The sequence below is a fragment of the Periplaneta americana genome, chromosome 11 (genome assembly GCF_040183065.1).
Source record: "Periplaneta americana isolate PAMFEO1 chromosome 11, P.americana_PAMFEO1_priV1, whole genome shotgun sequence".
Classification (NCBI taxonomy): Eukaryota; Metazoa; Arthropoda; class Insecta; order Blattodea; family Blattidae; genus Periplaneta; species Periplaneta americana.
The window spans coordinates 158763580-158783844 of NC_091127.1; the positions used below are offsets into that span (position 1 = coordinate 158763580).

At 33.8% G+C, this 20265-nt stretch overlaps 1 protein-coding gene across 1 annotated transcript in view; it reads right to left on the reverse strand.

Moving 5' to 3' along the window:
- PsGEF (Protostome-specific GEF) overlaps positions 1–20265 on the reverse strand; it is a 509082-nt gene that overhangs the window by 166001 nt on the left and 322816 nt on the right. Inside the window, exon 10 of the mRNA XM_069840300.1 lies at positions 3907–4078. Coding sequence (XP_069696401.1) covers positions 3907–4078 — 172 coding nt within the window. The remainder of the gene's footprint in view (positions 1–3906; positions 4079–20265) is intronic.

Sequence of the window (20265 nt, forward strand, 5' to 3'; positions counted from 1 at the left end):
TTTTGTCGTCATTCAACCAACATCCTTCAACATTGTCCTTTTCATTATCATCTCAGTTTAGAAAAGTAGGGCATCTCTTGTGTTTTGTGACTCCGAATTTGAAGGCTGGTGAGGAATGCGTGGTATGGCAAATGGTATAGTTCGAATCTTCTTGCTTTACACAAGGTACGCTAGTGGATTACAATGATTTTATAGTTGTCTGGTTAAATATTCTTTTGCCAAATGTTTTTCGAATTCTGGTACTCACAAATACTACAACTGGCAATTACTACTTTCTAACTGCTATGTTGATAACATCTTTTACCTTTCAAGAAGCTACTAACGTTCATGAAATTAAAGTTTTTAGCTAGTATTTCATTCATTCATTCATTCATTCATTCATTCATTTTATTCCATAGATCTTACATGAGCAATGAAGCTTTAAGATGTGGAACATGTCAACATTTTACAATATTACAATTACAATTTTTACAAATTTTTATAGTTCTACAGTTTAGTAATTTTCTACAATTTTTACAATTTTGTACAATTTTTTTACATTTTTTTTTACATTTTTTTTACATTTTGGCGAGATGTAGTGAGATGAGATGAGGTCCGAGGATTCGCCAAAATATTACCCGGCATTTGCCTTTTCGGTGGGGGAAACCTCGGAAAAACCCAACCAGGTAATCAAATCAAAGGGGGTAATCAAATCAAAATAGGTCTCATGAATCACAAACTGTTATTCAAACCAAGAATTTTATGTTGGCAGATAAAATACATTTTAATATTAGAGCCATCATAAAATTAATAATAATAATAATAATAATAATAATAATAATAATAATAGTTTCAGTAGAGAGCATTATCATTTTAGCAGCTTTAGTGATATCTGATCTATGCAAGAGATAGCAAATATCAATACTTTAAAAAAAGTATAACCTTATACAGTATGTTTCCGAGGTGGTGTTACAAACTTTCAGGGATGATGGCGAAGGGCACATCTATCAATCTGAGATAAGGAACCATGGTCCGGAAATGACCGAGTCGAACGTTATAAGCAAAAATAGTTGTGTGGAAATGGAATTGTAATTTGGCTCCACGTGCCCTCCTTCCCTTAACCTTTGGAACAGTCGTGGAAAAATAGTATGGGCCGGATGTCTCCTACGTGGGTACTTGCATCGATACAATCTGTGACCTTGTCTACTGTTCCCATTGGCTCATCCGTATTCGAAAATCAGGTCTGCTTATTCCGCTCTCGTGTACTCCTCCATTTCACTAGGACTGATCGACTGTACAAGTTGCAGTGTCCAGTCGAAGAAGATGGCAGAGCTAGCCATCGAAAGCTTGGAAGCAAATCGCCAACTCACCTAGCTGAGAATCCTGCAGAGTCAAATGGGATTTTGACCTGTAGACTTGTCCTGTTTGCAAAAGAATAATTAGTGAGTCGAGAAACGATTGGATGGTAAATTTTGCCTAGGGTACTCTCAGTCATGACCCCCGGATTCACTTCCTTTTTTGCCTTAAGAATTCGGTTGTGTTTCAACGCATGAAGAAAGTCCGATATTACTGCAAGAATTGTAACCATTAATAATAATAATAATAATAATAATAATAATAATAATAATAATAATAATAATAATAATAAAGAATTCGTATTTAATATTTCTTATCCAATCTGTCTCCCATTCTCTCTTCTGTTTCGTTAGCAAAGTCTCTACTATGAATCGGAGTATATCCGCTTCTCGTTGATTTATGTTCAAACATAAATATAGAACAGATAATGTTTGTCTAATAGCCTATATCGTGGCTTCAGGTCACACAACTGAAAATATAAAGAACCAGTTTATTGTTAAAGATTATGTTCTGTTCCGTGCAGCATTGACATTATTTTAAGTGTTTGCTTGTGGTAGCGTGATACAAAGTTAATGCGATGGTCGATTTCTGATTTACTGCTCCGGAAACCATTACGGAGCTCCTTTCATGTCCAATTGCAGCGATTTACTGCAGAATGGGGCGTGCACGCAGACAACTGCTGCTGCTGTTCTCTTGTAGGAAAGAACATTCTGATCCATGAGATGTAGGTGTAGCGTTGTGGAGCAATGGCAGAAAGAAAATGAGGATGGAAACAGAATAATACTCGTGGGCACTTTGTTAGTACAAATCATGAGCCGGGGTAAAAGTGGAGTTTCTTCTTATCGCATGCAAAATAATAGTAAAAATAGCCTATCTCCAAATAGCCATAAACAAAATATTATTTATCAGATCTCTTTCATTTTTAGTGATAATAAGCTAGCTCTCTCTCTCTCTCTCTCTCTCTCTCTCTCTATATATATATATATATATATATATATATATACATATATATATACATATATATATATATATATATATATATATATATATATATATATATACACACACACACACACACATTAAGCTTTAAAATACAAAAAGATTGGTTACTATATACTAAATCTTTCCCCTTAAAATAATTTTTTATTTTAAATATAATTTCTTTATAAATTTACTAACTACATGCCTGTAATTAGGTGCACTCCATTCACTTACAGTGTTATAGCACCAATTGATTTGAAATGTTAGCCACTTACTGCTAATAGATACTAAAACACACCCTACCAAAATTATTAATGTATCTGCAATATTATGGGCATAGGACTTATACCCAATCTTCACCGTATAAATAAATAAATAAATAAATAAATAATTAAATAAATAATTAAAAAATAAATAATTAAATAAATAAATAAATAATTAATTAAATAAATAATTAAATAAATAATTAAAAAATAAATAATTAAATAAATAAATAAATAAATCAATAAATAAATAAATCAATAAATCAATAAATAAATAAATCAATAAATCAATAAATAAATCAATAAATCAATAAATAAATCAATAAATAAATAAATCAATCAATAAATAAATCAATCAATAAATCAATAAATCAATAATAAATAAATAAATAAATAAATAATAAATAAATAAATAAATAAATAAATAAATAAATAAATAAATAAATAAATCACTCTTTTGAACGACTCCTCAAAAGGAGCGAGAGTCAAAGAAATGGCTCGCATCAATGAACGATTCCGACTCATTTCTACTTGCAACCGTTATTTCGGAACTGTTGTTTGGAAAATAGTATTTTTCCGGAACCGGAACAGTCGGAACTGTTCCGAGAAAATAACAACTTTGTCCATCACTACACGCCAGCACTGACCTGAAGCAATGTACAAGTATGCAAAATAAATCAAGTGTTCATTCCTGTTGTGATCAATAGATAAGTAGAAATTACGAACTTCTTCTGCGCTGAGAGATTATCGTCCCTGGATGTAAGGAAATCAGGTCTATGCATCTATAAAACAATTGAATGAGATGGAATAATTCTTCTCGGGTTCTCAGTCAGGTGAGTTGGATTGTTGCTTCCAAGCTTTCAATGACTAGCTCTGCCATCTTCTTCAGGGATTGAAGTGTCGTGAGACCATGTTTGGCCAGTATATAAGCGGTCAGTGTGGCTTCCCGCTACGGGCCAATCAGAAGCCAGTACAAAGCTCCGACCTTCTGCCGTGTTCTGGTTGGTTGAAGCGTGTTGATGGCAGGTTTCCACGCTGTACTCAGCTGTAGACACCCGTCTGCTGAAATGAATGTCATCTAGTTGGATTGCGATGGCTTCCTTGATGATCAGGTTTCAATAACCCGATGCCTTGTCCAACTTGCCTGGCTGAGAACCTGAGAAGAGTTATTCCATATCCAACGCGGGGAAAACCTCAAGTGTGAGATGTTTATTGGGACGAAGAATGAAATTAAAGAGCTTGTGAGATTGATTTGAAACAATTTGTCATTACTTCTTTGGAGACACAAGAAAACACGTCCAAAATCTGTAGTGAGCTGTGTACCCACCTGGTGTGGGCGCCACATCAGACTCGTCGACGCTGATGACTTCCTCGACACTCGAGTCGGACTGGCGCGCCATCACGGTATGCTTCGCCCCGGGGCCCCCCGGGGGGTCCGCAGACACGTGCTGGGTGCGACCCGCGTTCTGAGACAGAAGACGGAACGATCCGCTGATATCCTGGAACAAACACAACCTTGTCAACAAAAGGGAGATGCGCTCAAACTCATCTTGGATCAACTGTTTGAAGATGTGTGACATACACTCGTTTCAACATTTACATTTCCTTATAAAATAAACAGCCTCAACCAAATAGTTTTTTTTTTTCCTATTTTATGTACGAGATTATCTGGTCGAGGATTTTTCGAGGTTTTCGAAGCTGTAAGCTAAATAGCAGGCAATTCCATGACTAGACTTCGTTGAATTGCCACACGCAGCATGCAATTTGGTTGCCGATGTACGGTAGTATAGAAGAGGTGAGCGACCGCCCGGTCTCGTAATATAAGCAGTTCATGTTAAGAGTTGTGACCGGTCCAAATAGATAGAGCAGCTACAGCTAAAGTATATCTACGTAAGCACTTGTTTTTGCATTACTGTGGTTGGAATAGTCAAAGCTTAACATTTGTTCAGTGCAGACAAGAATTCAATCAAACATACTACAATGAGAGTGTTGCTGTTCCAAACAATTGCCCCTGGAATACCCTTACCCCCGCAGCCAGTCTTGACCCGTTGGGGAACGTGGTTGGATGCTGCTAGTTATTATGCAGAACATTACGGAAAAATAATGGAGGTAATTGATGCACAGACAGTTCCGCTGTTGCAGCTGTAAAATCACTGCCTTCTGAACAGCTATTGGAAGATATTCTGTTCACTGATTCTAATTTTAAAATCGTGTCCAAAAGCATCATCCTGTTAGAATCGTCTAAACTACAACTCTCAGAAGCCCTTAATATAGTGGATAAAGTATTACAAACCGTTATCCAAAATAATAATTCACTAATTCCAGAAAAAGTGAAATGTAAGTTGAGAAAAATTATTGCTAAAAATTCTGCCTATTCACAACTTCGTACTATAAATGATGTACTATCAGGTCACGATAAGACGTCTGAAGTTGGTGTATATAAAGTAGTGACTTTCCGTTCTTCAAATATGTACGTATTACATCGTGTGATGTTGAACGTATATTTTCCCAATATAAAAACTATTTTAGTGACCATCGGAGGAGGTTCACTTTGCAGTCGCTCAAAATGTACGTAACTCTTCACTGCAATGCACATATTCAAGGATGATGTGAGTATATTACATTAAATTTTAAGAGTTAATATATCTCACTACAAAATAATTGTGTATTTACATGTTTAGACATTTCTTACATCAATGTTCATTCATTATATTTCTTGAATGCAGGATACAGGTTTTATTGTAACCGCAGTATACTGCTCAGTGCTTACATCAGAGGCATACTCCATCCGTAGCACGTCCCATTCTCATACAGTCTATACCGCGTGCGTAGTAAACCTTACGATTGTCGTGGCAATTCCATGAAGTCTATCCATTACGAATTGTTAATCTCGTGTCGCCAAATAATACAAGGTGGAAGGGAACCGGTGCACCAAAATTAAGAGGTGATTCTACGTGTTAAATATAAGTGCTAACAAAACTTTTATTACACTTTTCCTTCGATTTATTTTTATTTTAGTAGGTTATTTTAAGACGATTTATCAACAGCTTAGGTTATTTAGCGTCTGAATGAGATGAAGGTGATAATGCCGGTGAAATGAGTCCGGGTTCCAGCACCGAAAGTTACCCAGCATTTGCTCATCTTGGGTTGACGGAAAACCCCGGAAAAAACCTCAACCAGGTAACTTGTCCCTACCGGGATTCGAACCCGTGCCACCTGGTTTCGCGGCCAGACACGCTGACCGTTACTCCACAGGTGTGGACTTTTCCTTCGATGAAGCACTATTAAGCAGGAACGTTGAGAGGTAAGATAAGAATATATTATACTCATAGTATTGTAAACATCTCGAAATACATTATGATGTGAATACGTTTTTTCAAGGTACAATCATGGATAAATATATAATAGGATGCGAAACTGCGGTCAGCACCATCTGACGGTAGGGGGATCAAATAAGATGATCAGCGCCCGACGTCGTAGGTGGTGAACATTAGAACTATGTGTTGGGTAAATTACCGAAAGTTGTCTATTTATTCGTTCGTTCGAGACGTTGCTCGAGAAGACAAGATGGCAGCCAGAAACTTGCTAATAAGTGAACATAAAGTGATACTACGTGTGTGTATAAGCAGTGTATGTTAAACAGTGATGTTTATGGACGTTGTAAAAATAGTGTTGTTGAATGTATTGTAAAGTTATTGTAATATAATTAACTGAAGTAGTTTTTGTAGACTTTTCCATTGCGCTGTACAATAAATACCCAAATAATGCAATCCCAATTATCTAACCTTTTGCTTTATTTTCTGTCTCTGTTTGGTTATATTTTAATTGGGTAGTGTAAAATAGATCGTCTCTTTTATCTTCCTGTTGACTCCGGTAAGAATTTTCAGTGGAAGATGCTGTGAGCAATTACAATGTAAATGTTTTATTTTAAATTGGGTTAGCTTGAGAAGGTGATTAGGGGCGGTGGGAGGGAGGAAGGGAATACTTTCTGCATAGTTTAACATTTTCGTCACCAGGTGCGCTGCTAAATGCATGGAGTAATTAGTTTTTCTTTTCGCTACTTAGTGCGCTGCTAGATGTAATAAGTTCTCCACCGCCCAACAGATGACAGCAAGATCAATTTCTACATTAGCGCCTCTAGCATGTGTTACGGGAAACTTAGTAAGTTTCGCATTTATTATAAATTCTTTGATCGGCGGGAAAAGGTACATAAGTAAAAAAAGTCGATTTTTCTGTTGTACCTCATTACGTAAGTCTAATATTTTTTCTAATTTTTGAAATAATAAATGTTCTTATATTTTAAATTGAAAAGGGGCTTACTTTAACATACATGAATTTCATTATTATACTTATAATCAGTTAAGAATAAATTAAATAGAAAGTCTCTTCTGAAAAATTATTATTTTTGTGTCTTTTCCCGCCGACCAAAGTCGATCCATGGTACAAAATGAGAAAAGCATAGTGTATATGTGCTGCAATTACGAGTTCAAGAAGTCTCCCGTAGATGTTGCACATGCCAAAGCGTACGCGTGCTGCCATCTGTTGACTGTTGCGTCATCGACTTTCAAGTGAATAAGCGACGAGCGTTAAGTCCTGATCACATGAACAGATTGTTCAGCTTTATATACTTTGAAGACAACTTTTATCAATATCACTATGCTGCCATCTAGCGACTGCAAAAGAAATCACGTTATAACTCTGATGAAATTGCATGGAATATACTAGCAGCTGTACTTCCATCTAGCGGTCATTACAAAAGAAATTTATTTTCGCCAGTGGAGATCCTAGTTCTCTTTCGTATGTTGCCATTTCATAACATGCAAATGGCCAATCTGATATATCAGGCCCTGATATAAGCAACACAATCGTATAACAAAAATAAACCAATTTCTCTAATCACAAGAAATAATAGCCTAATAACATAAAATGTATAACATAAAATAAATATTTATTCATGTAAAGATCGCATTTCTGTGAAAGCACTGTTAATTTCTTAAACATATTAGTAGTTTTAAGACAATAACAAATTTAAAATAATAAGCGACAGGGCTGAAAGAAATTAAGAAAACTCCTCTTGCAGGAGAGTCAGCAATGATGATCAAGTATGGAGTTACATATCACAAATTAAACCCGAGGCCGGTGTGACGTCACCACTGTTCAGATTGATGGGTAATTCTACGCGCTTCACGGGTTCTGTCCTCGTCTGGATAATTGCGACGGGGTATAATCCAGTGATCGATAGCGACGGTTTGTGTTTTTACAATGTCGGCAATTTCATGCAACACGTGAAATGTTCTTGCAGTGACTCGTCATCAACTGCTACTTATATGAACACATATAATAAAATTCCGTTATATTCATGGTACGAAATGCTCTAAGCATAAGAGAGTTTTGTTTACTAACTCTATTTGAAAAGAATATGATAAAACGTACAAAAGATAGATTATAGTATAACTCTGTCATCATCATCATCATCATCATCATCATCATCATCATCATCATCCGGTTTAGATTTGTGTCCATAGTTTTCGGCGACAATCAATTTCCATCTCTCTCTTTCCTTTCGACATGCATTTTATTATTTTACTCCGAGTTTTCATGTCCGTCATTTTTTCTACGCAGGATATTCAGTTATTTATGTATAGTTTTATTTTAGGCACTGAATTTGCTGATAACTTATTGTTCTTATGAGATCCTACACTTTCACGGTGATTGTTTTCAGCAGAAGGATTTAGAGTTTCCAGATATTTGTTGACACTTTAACAGCTCCGATATTTTGGAACTGTTTAATGGTTCCGTTGTTCGACAAATGTCTCCAAACCTGGAGGTCCAGGTACTCTGTTTCGATATCAAGTCTTAACAACTCCGAGCTTTTGGAAGTGCTTAAAGATTCCATTATTAAGGCTGATGTTCCCAAGACATGGGGATTCGCAGACTCTGGCTGGACATTGAATTTCAATACAGAGGCGTATGCCCTAAATTCTTCTTCTATACTTTTGTTGTCTTCTTTTATACGGGCTTCAGAAGTCTAACTTATAATCTCTGTTTGCATGAAAGATTTTACTAGACAATGATCATCCCACTGACATATTGTAAAATCTCAGCTGCCTTGCTTTCTCTTACTTCTAGTCTCCTCTTAATTTTATTGTATTGCATGTAGTAGCAGCAGCAGTAGTAGCAGTAGTAGTAGTAGTAGTAGTAGTGTAGTAGTAGTAGTAATAGTAGTAGTAGTAATAGTAGTAGTAGTAGTACTGTTGTAGTAGTAGTAGTAGTAGTAGTAGTAGTAGTAGTAGTAGTAGTAGTAGTAGTAGTAGTAGTAGTAGTGACCCAATCAATTCTTTTTTCTGTTTCTGATCAGTTTCAGCATCATTCTTTCTTCACCCACACCGATTCATGTCTTATTATGTCTGTTCATTTCACACATTCTATTGTTCTCCACATTTCACCTCCTTTCAATTATGTCTCATCACTTAGTCGTAATTGCCATGTTTTTGTCCCATGCAATAGCACACTCCATACAAAGCACGTCACTAGTCTCTTCCTTAGTTATTTTTGCAGAGGTCCGCAGAAGAGCTCCTTTTCCTAGTAAAAGCTTCCTTTGCCATTGCTATCCTCCTTTCGACTTCCTGGCCGCAGCTCATGTTGCTGCTTCCGACCACCAGTCGAACATTTTCGTCTTGTTTGCCTTTATCTTCATCCCATACTGCTCACAGCTGTCATTTAGCTCCAATAGTACAGGGACATCATTTTATTTTTACTTCAGTTTTTATTGTACCTGAATTTTTTAATGTACTTCACTCCCACCCCTTCTACTAATGAAGATCCAACTGTCCTCCACACAGAACCAAGGCCGCATATAGTAAACAGAACTGAGTTAGTGAGTATAGTATATTCCAGAAATATGTTCGCGTTTTCCAGTGACGAAATAACTTTCAATATTTAATCATATACTCGCACAGGTAAACGTTTGCATATGTCGCATTCCGATTTTCCTCACCTGCTTCTGTTCGTCTCTCTGTAAAGGCTAGTGACTGGGCTGTCTTAGCTCTTTTCTGAAAACATTAATTTCGGTTAAGAATTGGACGTTTACGTAATATTATACAACTGTTTAAAATAACTTAAATAAAAGGGCTTCGTTAAGTAATTAACCGTCATGTGATTTCCCCCTTATCTATGATCCTGCGGCATAACCACTTGGACACACAATAGATAGCATGTCTGAGTAATTTTATCTGTGCGGGTCGGGCACAAGTGTAGATTGAATTTAGGTTATAGTATATAAGGTACTCTTTTATAGAGTAGGTACAGAATTATTTCAACATGAGTTACTATTACGAAGGACGAAACTGGTAACTGGAATTAGATGCAATAGTTTATAGTGCGGTAATATGCACAAAAGAACTGAAACCTGTATCGAAATGAAAGGCCACCATTTTCAAAAATGTGTTTAAATAGCCTATCCATATTATGATTACTTTTTAATTTAATTTCATTCTCTATATTGTACGCTGATGTGCAGTAGACAGTATAATATATATTGCATATTGAATACGTTTGCACGGATAACTCAGTTCGTGAGTAAAAGCACTTATTGTTAATATTGTACTGCATTTTGATTAAACAAGAACCTAATGAAAATTATCAAACTCAAAATTGCGATATTTCCTACTTTACTTAAATGGATGAACTACTTTTCTTCCTTCCTATACCCAGTAAAGTAATTTGTTTGTATTTTATGCTCGACCATGCCGAAATGTAGTAATTATACACCTGGTAGTAGCCCTTTAATGCACCTCATTAAAGTACACCTATTCATTAAAGTTCAGGTGTTCAACCAATGACGAATCATTTTTGTACCATTATAAAACCACAAGTATCGATTATTCTCGCATATGCAATCGAAAGACAATTAGCGAAACGTGACGGAGACTGGAAATCCAATACTGTCGCAGAAGGTTATGTTCTGTTACTATAATAATTAGCGTTATAATATTCAAATAAATTCAATTTGTCATCTCGTTTTTCAATTCTAAATCAATTTCCAGGTTATATCAAGACTAATCTTATTCTCTACGTTATATCAATGTCAATGACATTCGGCCTCGAAAAAAATCAATACTTTCGCGTCTACGCACATCTCACAATTCAGGTCAGTTCGCTACTCAGATAACCATAACATGACCTACTTTTGAATAATTTCACGTTAGAAATATGATCGAGCATAAAAAGTCGTATGAAACTTGCCTATAATGGTAATTAAGACGCTCGTATGAAAATTATGAAACTCGCTTGCGCTCGTTTCATAAACAAACATACTTGCGTCTTGATTACTACCATTATAGGCTCGTTGCATAATGTACTATTACGACAGTATCTTCGAACTCCAGTTGTGGAAGGGGGTAGCCAACTGTGTTTCCGGGTCTCAATTGTTTATCCAAAGGTATAGCCATACTAATATTAAAAATGTTAGTAAAAATAAAATGATGTTCCTGTTTATTACCTATTAGTATCGCTGCCATATCGTATAAACTTCAAAAATTCTCGGGATAATGCCAGATTAAGAGAGATGTAATGCAATTAAGTGAAACGACATCTGTTAATTCTTATGACAATTCCTTTTTAAACTTCAAATGTCCATCAAATCGTAATTCTGTTAAAAAATGGGGGGAGTAAATGGCTTAAAAATGATGAGAGCTTGGACCACATCTGCTATGACGCGATATGTGCCGTGTTTGCCGTCTACAGGGGGACTGAATGAGAGGGGTGCTTTATCAGCCCACGACACGCGCGACCGATGATGGAGAATCCAAACAAATGACTCGAGGAGTGTGCCATGAGGAAATAGTCTCTTTTCCAGATAAAAAACTAAAATATTGAATCGCTGTTGAATGTGAACAGTCAGGTACTGATCGTTAGAGTCAGGATGTGTATAAAAATGAGCATTGAAATAGGGTGGAGTAACATGCATGAAAGCCGCTAAAATGTGCAGTATAAATTAAAAATCACATTTAGACCTAATATAATTAAAATGATTGATTTAATTTGCCTCAACGTGCGTTGGTGAGTTTTGTTGCGAGACTTTTCGGTATTTACACCGTATTAGGAAGGACAGGGAAGGAGTAAGCCTATCCGTTAAATCGCCAAATCTTGAAGAGTAGCTACATAATGAATCCAACAGATAGGTTTCCCTCCTCCCTTGCCAGCCAACGTTTCGGATCTTTATGCATGGAACGACAAGGTCTGATGGCCTTAACTCCACCAGAGTAAACAAACAAACAAACAAACAAACAAACAAACAAACAAACAAACAAACAAACAAACAAACAAACAAATAAATAAATAAATAAAATGAATAAATAAAATGAATAAATTGAGAGAATGAATGAATTTATTTTATTTTAATGGGCTATTTTACGACGCTGTATCAACATCTAGGTTATTTAGCGTCTGAATGAAATGAAGGTGATAATGCCGGTGAAATGAGTCCGGGGTCCAGCACCGAAAGTTACCCAGCATTTGCTCGTATTGGGTTGAGGGAAAACCCCGGAAAAAACCGGTTTCGCGGCCAGAAGCGATAAACCGTTACACCACAGGTGTGGACTGAATGAATGAATGAATGAATGAATGAATGAATAAATGAATAAATAAATAAATGAATGAATAAATAAATGAATGAATAAATAAATGAATAAATAAATGAATAAATAAATGAATAAATAAATGAATGAATAAATAAATGAATGAATAAATAAATGAATGAATAAATAAATGAATGAATAAATAAATAAATGAATAAATAAATGAATAAATAAATAAATAAATAAATTAATTAATGAATAAATAAATAAATAAATAAATGAATAAATAAATGAATAAATAAATAAATGAATGAATAAATAAATGAATGAATAAATAAATGAATGAATAAATAAATGAATGAATAAATAAATGAATAAATAAATAAATGAATGAATAAATAAATGAATGAATAAATAAATGAATGAATAAATAAATGAATGAATAAATAAATGAATGAATAAATAAATGAATGAATAAATAAATAAATAAATTAATTAATTAATTAATTAATGAATAAATAAATAAATAAATAAATAAATAAATGAATAAATAAATGAATAAATAAATGAATGAATAAATAAATGAATAAATAAATGAATGAATAAATGAATAAATAAATAAATTAATTAATAAATAAATAAATAAATAAATAAATAAATAAATGAATAAATAAATAAATGAATAAATAAATGAATGAATAAATAAATGAATGAATAAATAAATGAATGAATAAATAAATGAATAAATAAATAAATAAATAAATAAATGAATAAATAAATGAATGAATAAATAAATAAATTAATTAATTAATGAATAAATAAATAAATGAATAAATAAATGAAAGAATAAATAAATGAATGAATAAATAAATGAATAAATAAATAAATAAATAAATAAATAAATAAATAAATGAATAAATAAATGAATGAATAAATAAATGAATGAATAAATAAAGAAATGAATAAATAAATAAATAAATAAATGAATAAATAAATAAATAAATAAATAAATAAATAAATTAAGTAATTAATTAATAAATGAATAAATAAATAAATGAATAAATAAATGAATGAATAAATAAATGAATGAATAAATAAATGAATGAATAAATAAATGAATGAATAAATAAATGAATAAATAAATGAATGAATGAATAAATGAATGAATAAATAAATGAATGAATAAATAAATAAATGAATAAATAAATGAATGAATAAATAAATGAATAAATAAATAAATGAATAAATAAATAAATGAATAAATAAATGAATGAATAAGTAAATGAATGAATAAATAAATGAATGAATAAATAAATGAATAAATAAATAAATAAATGAATAAATAAATGAATGAATAAATAAATGAATAAATAAATAAATAAATAAATGAATAAATAAATGAATGAATAAATAAATAAATAAATAAATAAATAAATAAATAAAAATTGTAGCAAAAAATGTAAATGTAACAACGGGAAAAATCACCCTAATTACATGTTCTGAAAGCACAAAATATATTCTCCACATTTTCGCTAACGCCTACATTGATAACAATATTAGCTACACCAAGTCTGCCGAACCAAAAGCCTCGGTCTCACGCTGGTAAATTACACAAAAAACGCAGCTCTTTAATGCTGAATGAGAGCGACAACATCTTCCGCATTTGGGGATTTTGTATAGCATGACTCTCGGTTGCCATTAAAATAAGTAAGCAGCCAATAATGATTTATTAAGATCCGATCTCGACGCTGACAATAGTGGGTTCGAATCCAGCCTTGGGCATGAAAGCTTCTTAAGTGTTAATACGATACAATACTTGCTATTACAACATATAATAGAAATCTACACAGACAGCAAAATAAGTGTCAAAATAAATAACTATATATCCGAAAGAAAATTAGTTAATAATGGAGTTCGACAAGGTTGTCCACTATCACCAACTTTATTTAATATTTATATAAATGAAATTATTTTAAAATGGAACCAAATCTACACATCAGGAATCAAAATAACCAATGCTCTAACATTAAATACCTTACTCTATGCCGATGATCAAGTCATAATTTCCAATTCAGAGAATAATTTATAAAGAGGATTATATACAGTAAATAAAATATTAAAAGATTTTGGGATGGAAATTTCAGCACAAAAATCAAAAGTAATGCCATTTTTAGGACAAGACCCAGTCAGAAGTAAGATAATACACAATAACCAATGCCTCGAACAAGTGCAAAATTTCAATTATCTGGGTTGTGAAATATCTTATCAAAATGAAAATGATGTGAACAAGAAAATTACCAAATTTACACAAATTCTAGGAATAATAAACAATACATTAAAAGCTAAATTAGTACAAAAATCTACAAGAATAAAAATATATAATACACTAGCATTACCCACCCTTCTATACGGAAGCGAGATTTGGTCATTAAAGAAAAAAGACGTGAACAGAATCAAAGCAACGGAAATGAAATTTTTCAGGACAGCAGGATATACTCTTTTAGACCGAAAAAGGAATGAAGAAATTTTAGAACAATTAGAAGTAGAGTCAGTAGAAGAAAAAAATCAGCAGATACAAATTCAATTGGCTAGATCAAGTAAGAAGAATGGAAAATTCAAGAATCCCAAAAATTATGATGCAGTATAAACCTAGAGGACATCGTCGACTAGGAATACCTTTTAGAAGACTGCTAGATGGGGCCGAAACAGGTATACAGAGGCCTAATTCGTGAAGGATGATGATGATTATACAATACAGATCTCTATAAAACTTTATTACTTATTTATTTACAGTAAAATTAAATGTAGTCTACAATAGCTATTAATAAGTTACACTGCGTAACAAATTTTAACTTTTCTTTTTTGCGCTGGACAAGTGATGCATGTTTCCTGTATAATTCGAACCTCCTGAATACGAATATGACAATAAAAAACAGTTGTTGGTTACAGTTTTTGAGAAATTTTCGAATTTATATCTATTCAAAATACTGCTTTATATAATGACAGTAAGGTTAAACACTCACTGTTCAGAAGATTACAGCTTTGTTTTTCTACATTTTCTTTTATACTGGGCATCAGGTACATCACGAGCTAAAGTCCAACAATAGTCTGCGACCATATTGGTACTCCACTGTCCTTGGTATCTATTTGCCATAGTTCAAATTTCTTCATGAAAACGCTCACCATGCTCACCACTAAAATCGCCATAATTCTTGGGGAAAAAAGTGAAGCAAGTAAATTTTCAGAGCATATTACAACCCATAGTTTCATACGCCAACAGTAAATTTTGCACTAGTTCTTCATAGTTCTCACTTCTACGGTTACCCAGAAAATTTAATACAACCTCCTTGAATGCAATCCAGGCGGCTCTCTTCCTTCCAACAAAGATTCGAAGTGATTGTTCTTCATTATTTCTCTAATTTGTGGTCCATTGAAAACTCCCTTTTTTATTTTTGAGTTACTAATAACAGGAAAATTTTCCTGGGTATGTTTAAATGCTTCAGTTTTATGATTCATCTCTTTAACAGAATTCTTCATTAATCTTAACTTAATGTGTAAAGGGGGTAAAATTACTGTACTTTGAGGTACAAGGGGTTGATGTACAATATTTTTCTTCCCCGGCTCTAGTGATTGTCGTGTTGGTCATATTTTTATTTTATAATGCTTATCTCGAGCACGATTGTCCCATTCACACAGAAAGCAGCAACATTTTGTGTAGCCTAATTGCATGCCAAGAAGCAATGCTGTAATCTTCAAATCAGCATATAAAAATCACTTGTACTTTGAATATTATCATTAAAGCACACTTAAAAAAATACACGTCTTACACAGAATACTAACACCGCGGAAATCTCCCGGTAAACTGAAGCGATTTCATGCGGCGAACCTGTTTCTCCCCCACCAAATGGAACCGAAAAGGACAATAAAACAATTTCCGCTTCTAGAAGCGATTTTGATAGAGTGGTGTATTGCAATATAAACTACAGTAATGTCATTAAAGCTTAAAGTAAAATAAACACACAACTCAAGTAAAATCAGGTAAACTCAAGAGAATTCACACCGCGAACCTGTTTCACTCCCTCCAAATAGATTCGTAAAAGGGAAATAAAATAATTTATGCTCGACCATGCCGAAATGTAGTAATTATACACATGGTAGCAACCCTTTAATGAACCTCATTAAAGTACATTTGTTCATTAAAGTTCAGGTGTTCCACCAAGCAGAAAACACCATTGTAGCAATATGAAAGCGCAAGTATCGATTATTCTCGGATATGCAATCGAAAGACAACTAGCGAAACGTCATGGAGGCTGGGAATCCAATACTCCCGCAGAAGGTTATGTTCTGTTACTATAATAATTAACGTTAATTGTAAATAATATTCAAATAAATTCAATTTGTCATCCCGTTTTTCAATGTCTAAATCAATTTCAAGGTTATATCAAGATTAATGTTTATTTTACTCTCCAGATTATATAAAGGTCAATGACATTCGTTTCTCGGAAAAAATCAATACTTTCGCGTCTACGCACATCTCACAATTTACGAGATATTGTACTAGGTCAGTTCCGCTCCCCAGTCATATAAGAATAACATGAATACTTATGAATAATTTCAAGTCAGAAATATGGTCGAGCATAAATAGTCGTATGAAATTTGCCTATAATGGTAATTAAGACGCTCGTATGAAAATTATGAAACGAGCGCAAGCGAGTTTCATAAACATACTCGCGTCTTAATTACTACCATTATAGGCTCGTTGCATAATGTACTATTCCGATTCTACAAGTGCTTCTGACATGGTGGCCTACTTATACTAATATTGTTTTCACATAATGGGTCGTCACGGTGATTTTTTAAATAAAATTCATAGAAAATTAATTATAGCGTGCATCTCGAAAACCTGAACTGATGGAAAATTTTTGAATCCAGGAGGTCGAAATTAATAAGAATTTGTTGGATTTATGTCTGGCGCAAAATGACTTTTGACCAGTGTTATTAAGGTTGATAGGAACAGAAAATAATCTACCAATAATTTGTCGTTAATCACAAGTTTTCTTTTTGAATTATTCATTGCTTGAACGTACGAAGGAACTGCACTCTGTTTTTGAGAAAAAGAAATTGGCTGGGCCACTGATTGAGAAGAAACTGTCTGCTGAAAGATACACCGGAAGAATATGGTGAATGGAAGAAAGGTTTGGGGAAAAAGAAGATATCAGATGATAAGGCAACACTAAGACACATGGATCATATGCGGAGACTAAAAGGCAGAAAATATAAAACACTGACAATTGCTGGATTTGCAGTGAAAGACCTGCCCTAGGGCAGAATACTATGAATGACTGATCTCTGTTTTTTATACAGAAGGAAACTTTCTGCCGCCTTGAACAGTCTCGTAAGCTTCGAATACTGTAAGTGAAATATTGTGTTAGCTTGATACATATTTCGTGTCAAATAGCACGGAGTTGGACCCCATGTCAAGTCAGTAGTGTTTATACGAAGTGAAAATGTACTTGTCGGCGAAGTTGCCACTTAATCACGGAGTTGACGTCATGTTCCAGAACTGCTGCGTTGGTACACACTACAGACACCGAGATGCATTCGAACTGAAAACGACATGAAAAAAGCGAAAATAAAAAAGAGGCAGGCAATGTTTGAAAAACACTTGTGTGTGGTGAATTAAGTATTTGGAACTAAAAATTAATCTGTCTACAAATGACCAGTGGGCTTTCTTTTTTTTTTTTTTTTTTTTGCTCACCACTTTCGTAAGGACTTCGCTTTCTTGTCGTGTGAAAAATTATAATTTTTCACATTTTACATAGAAAATGGGAGAAAAATCTAAGCTTGGGATATACACTGAGTGAAACACGTCTTAGTGGCTCAGTTGGTACAGCGCTGGCTTACGATGACTGCGCACCAGGATTCGAATCCCGGTGATGATGGAGTCGTATTTAAGGTGGAAAAAGCCGAGATTCCTAAGGGTTTTTGTCGGGGTTTTCCTGTTTGTTTCTTTCCATCACTCCACCATCACTCTCCGCTCCAATAATCATCATAATCATCATCATCCTTGCATGTATTGGGCCTAGTGGCCCGTTACGGTCTCTTGCCAACGCTTGAACGGTCTGCCCAAGGATCTCTTGCCCACAGGATGGTAATTAAAAATTTGGTGTGGAATTCTAGAACGAGGCATTCCGATGACATGTGATCCCCAGTTTTGTCTGTATTTCTGTAGGTATTCCGTAATCGGTTCAATCTGCAGTTCTTTCATAATGTCAAAATTTTTAATGTGATCCATTTTCGTATATCCCGCTGTATGACGCATAAATCTCATTTCTGCCACCGTTAATAATAATAATAATAATAATAATAATAATAACAAGAGGCCTATTAATAAATTATTAATAGTAATAATAATAATAATAATAATAATAATAAATTATTATTAATAATAAATTAACAATTATAATAAATTATTATTATTATTATTATCATTATTATTATTATTATTATTTAAATAGTATTTACCAGAAACTATGCGGCGTGATGTATTATGATTGGCGTGCAGATGATATTAGTCTGAGGAGACGTAGTATGCTTTTGGGAATGAATTATAGTAGGAAAATATATATACAACAGAAAACTACATTAACTTAGAATATGGCACACACTAATTCTACAGGGACATCATTTTATTTTTACTTCAATTTTTATTGTACCTGAGTTTTTTAATGTAATTCACTCCCACCCCTTCTACTAAGGAAGTTCCAACTCCACACAGAACCAAGACCGCACATAGTAAGCAGTACTGAGTTACTGAATATAGTACGTTCCAGAAATATGTTCGCGTTTTCCAGTGACGAAAGAGCTTTCAATATTGAATCATATTTTCGCACAGGTACTGTCCGTTTGCCTACATCGCATCCCGATTTCCCCCACCTGCTTCTGCTCGCCCTTCTGTAATAGCTGGGCTGTCTTAGCTCTTTTCTGAAAACATTAATTTCTCTTAGGAATTGGAAGTTTACGTAATATTATACAGCTGTTTAATTTAACTTAAATAAAAGGGCCTCGTTAAGTAATTAACTGTCACGTGATTTCCTCCCTTTCTACAATCCTGCGGCATAACCACTTGGACGGACAGTAGATAGCATGTCTGAGTAATTTTATATTTTCGGGTCGGGCAGAAGTGAAGATTAAATTTACAGTACGTAGAGTAGGTACAGAATTATTTCAACATGAGTTACTCGTACGAAGGACGAAACTGGCAATTGGAATTAGGTACAATAGTCTATAGTGCGATAATATGCACAAAAGAACTGAAGCCTGTATCGAAATGAACGGCCAACATTTTCAAAAATGTGTTTAAATATCCATATTATAATTATTTTTCAATTTAACTTCATTCTCTGTATCGTACGCTAATGTGCTGTAACAGTACAATATACACTGCATAATGAATACGTCCGAATGGATAGCTCAATTCGTGAGTAAAAACACTAGGTGTTAATACAGTACTGTATTTTAATTAAACAAAAATCTAATGAAAATTATCAAACTCAAAATCGCGATACTTCCAAGTTTACGTAAATGGATGAACTACTTTTCTTCCCTCCTATACCTAGTAGAGTGATTTGTATTTACGCCAGTATCATCAAATTCCAATCTTGGAAGGGGGAGCAAGCGGTGTTTCCGGTTGCAGACCTTAATCCAAGGATATAGCCAGGTTAATATTAAAAATGTTAGTAAAAATAAAATGATGTCCCTGTATATACAACAGAAAACTACATTAACTTAGAATATGGCACATACTAATTCTACAACTTATTACTGGAATTGAGTTACTGGTAATTTTCTAGAGTTCAGAAACTGATTGTACTGATCAGACTGCGGGATTATCTATAGCACATCACCTGGCTTTACTTCGACAGACTCACTTCCTGGGCTTCCCTTGCAGGGAGCTGCCCTAGCAATGCACGCAATACATTGCAAAGCTTTGAGCAGATTACAGTGGAACTGGAGGTAGTCCGAAATCTCTGATGTCGACAATTTTGTTCAACTTGTTTTGCTTTATGAGGAATGGACAAAGTCTGCATTGAACGTGAAGATGGCAT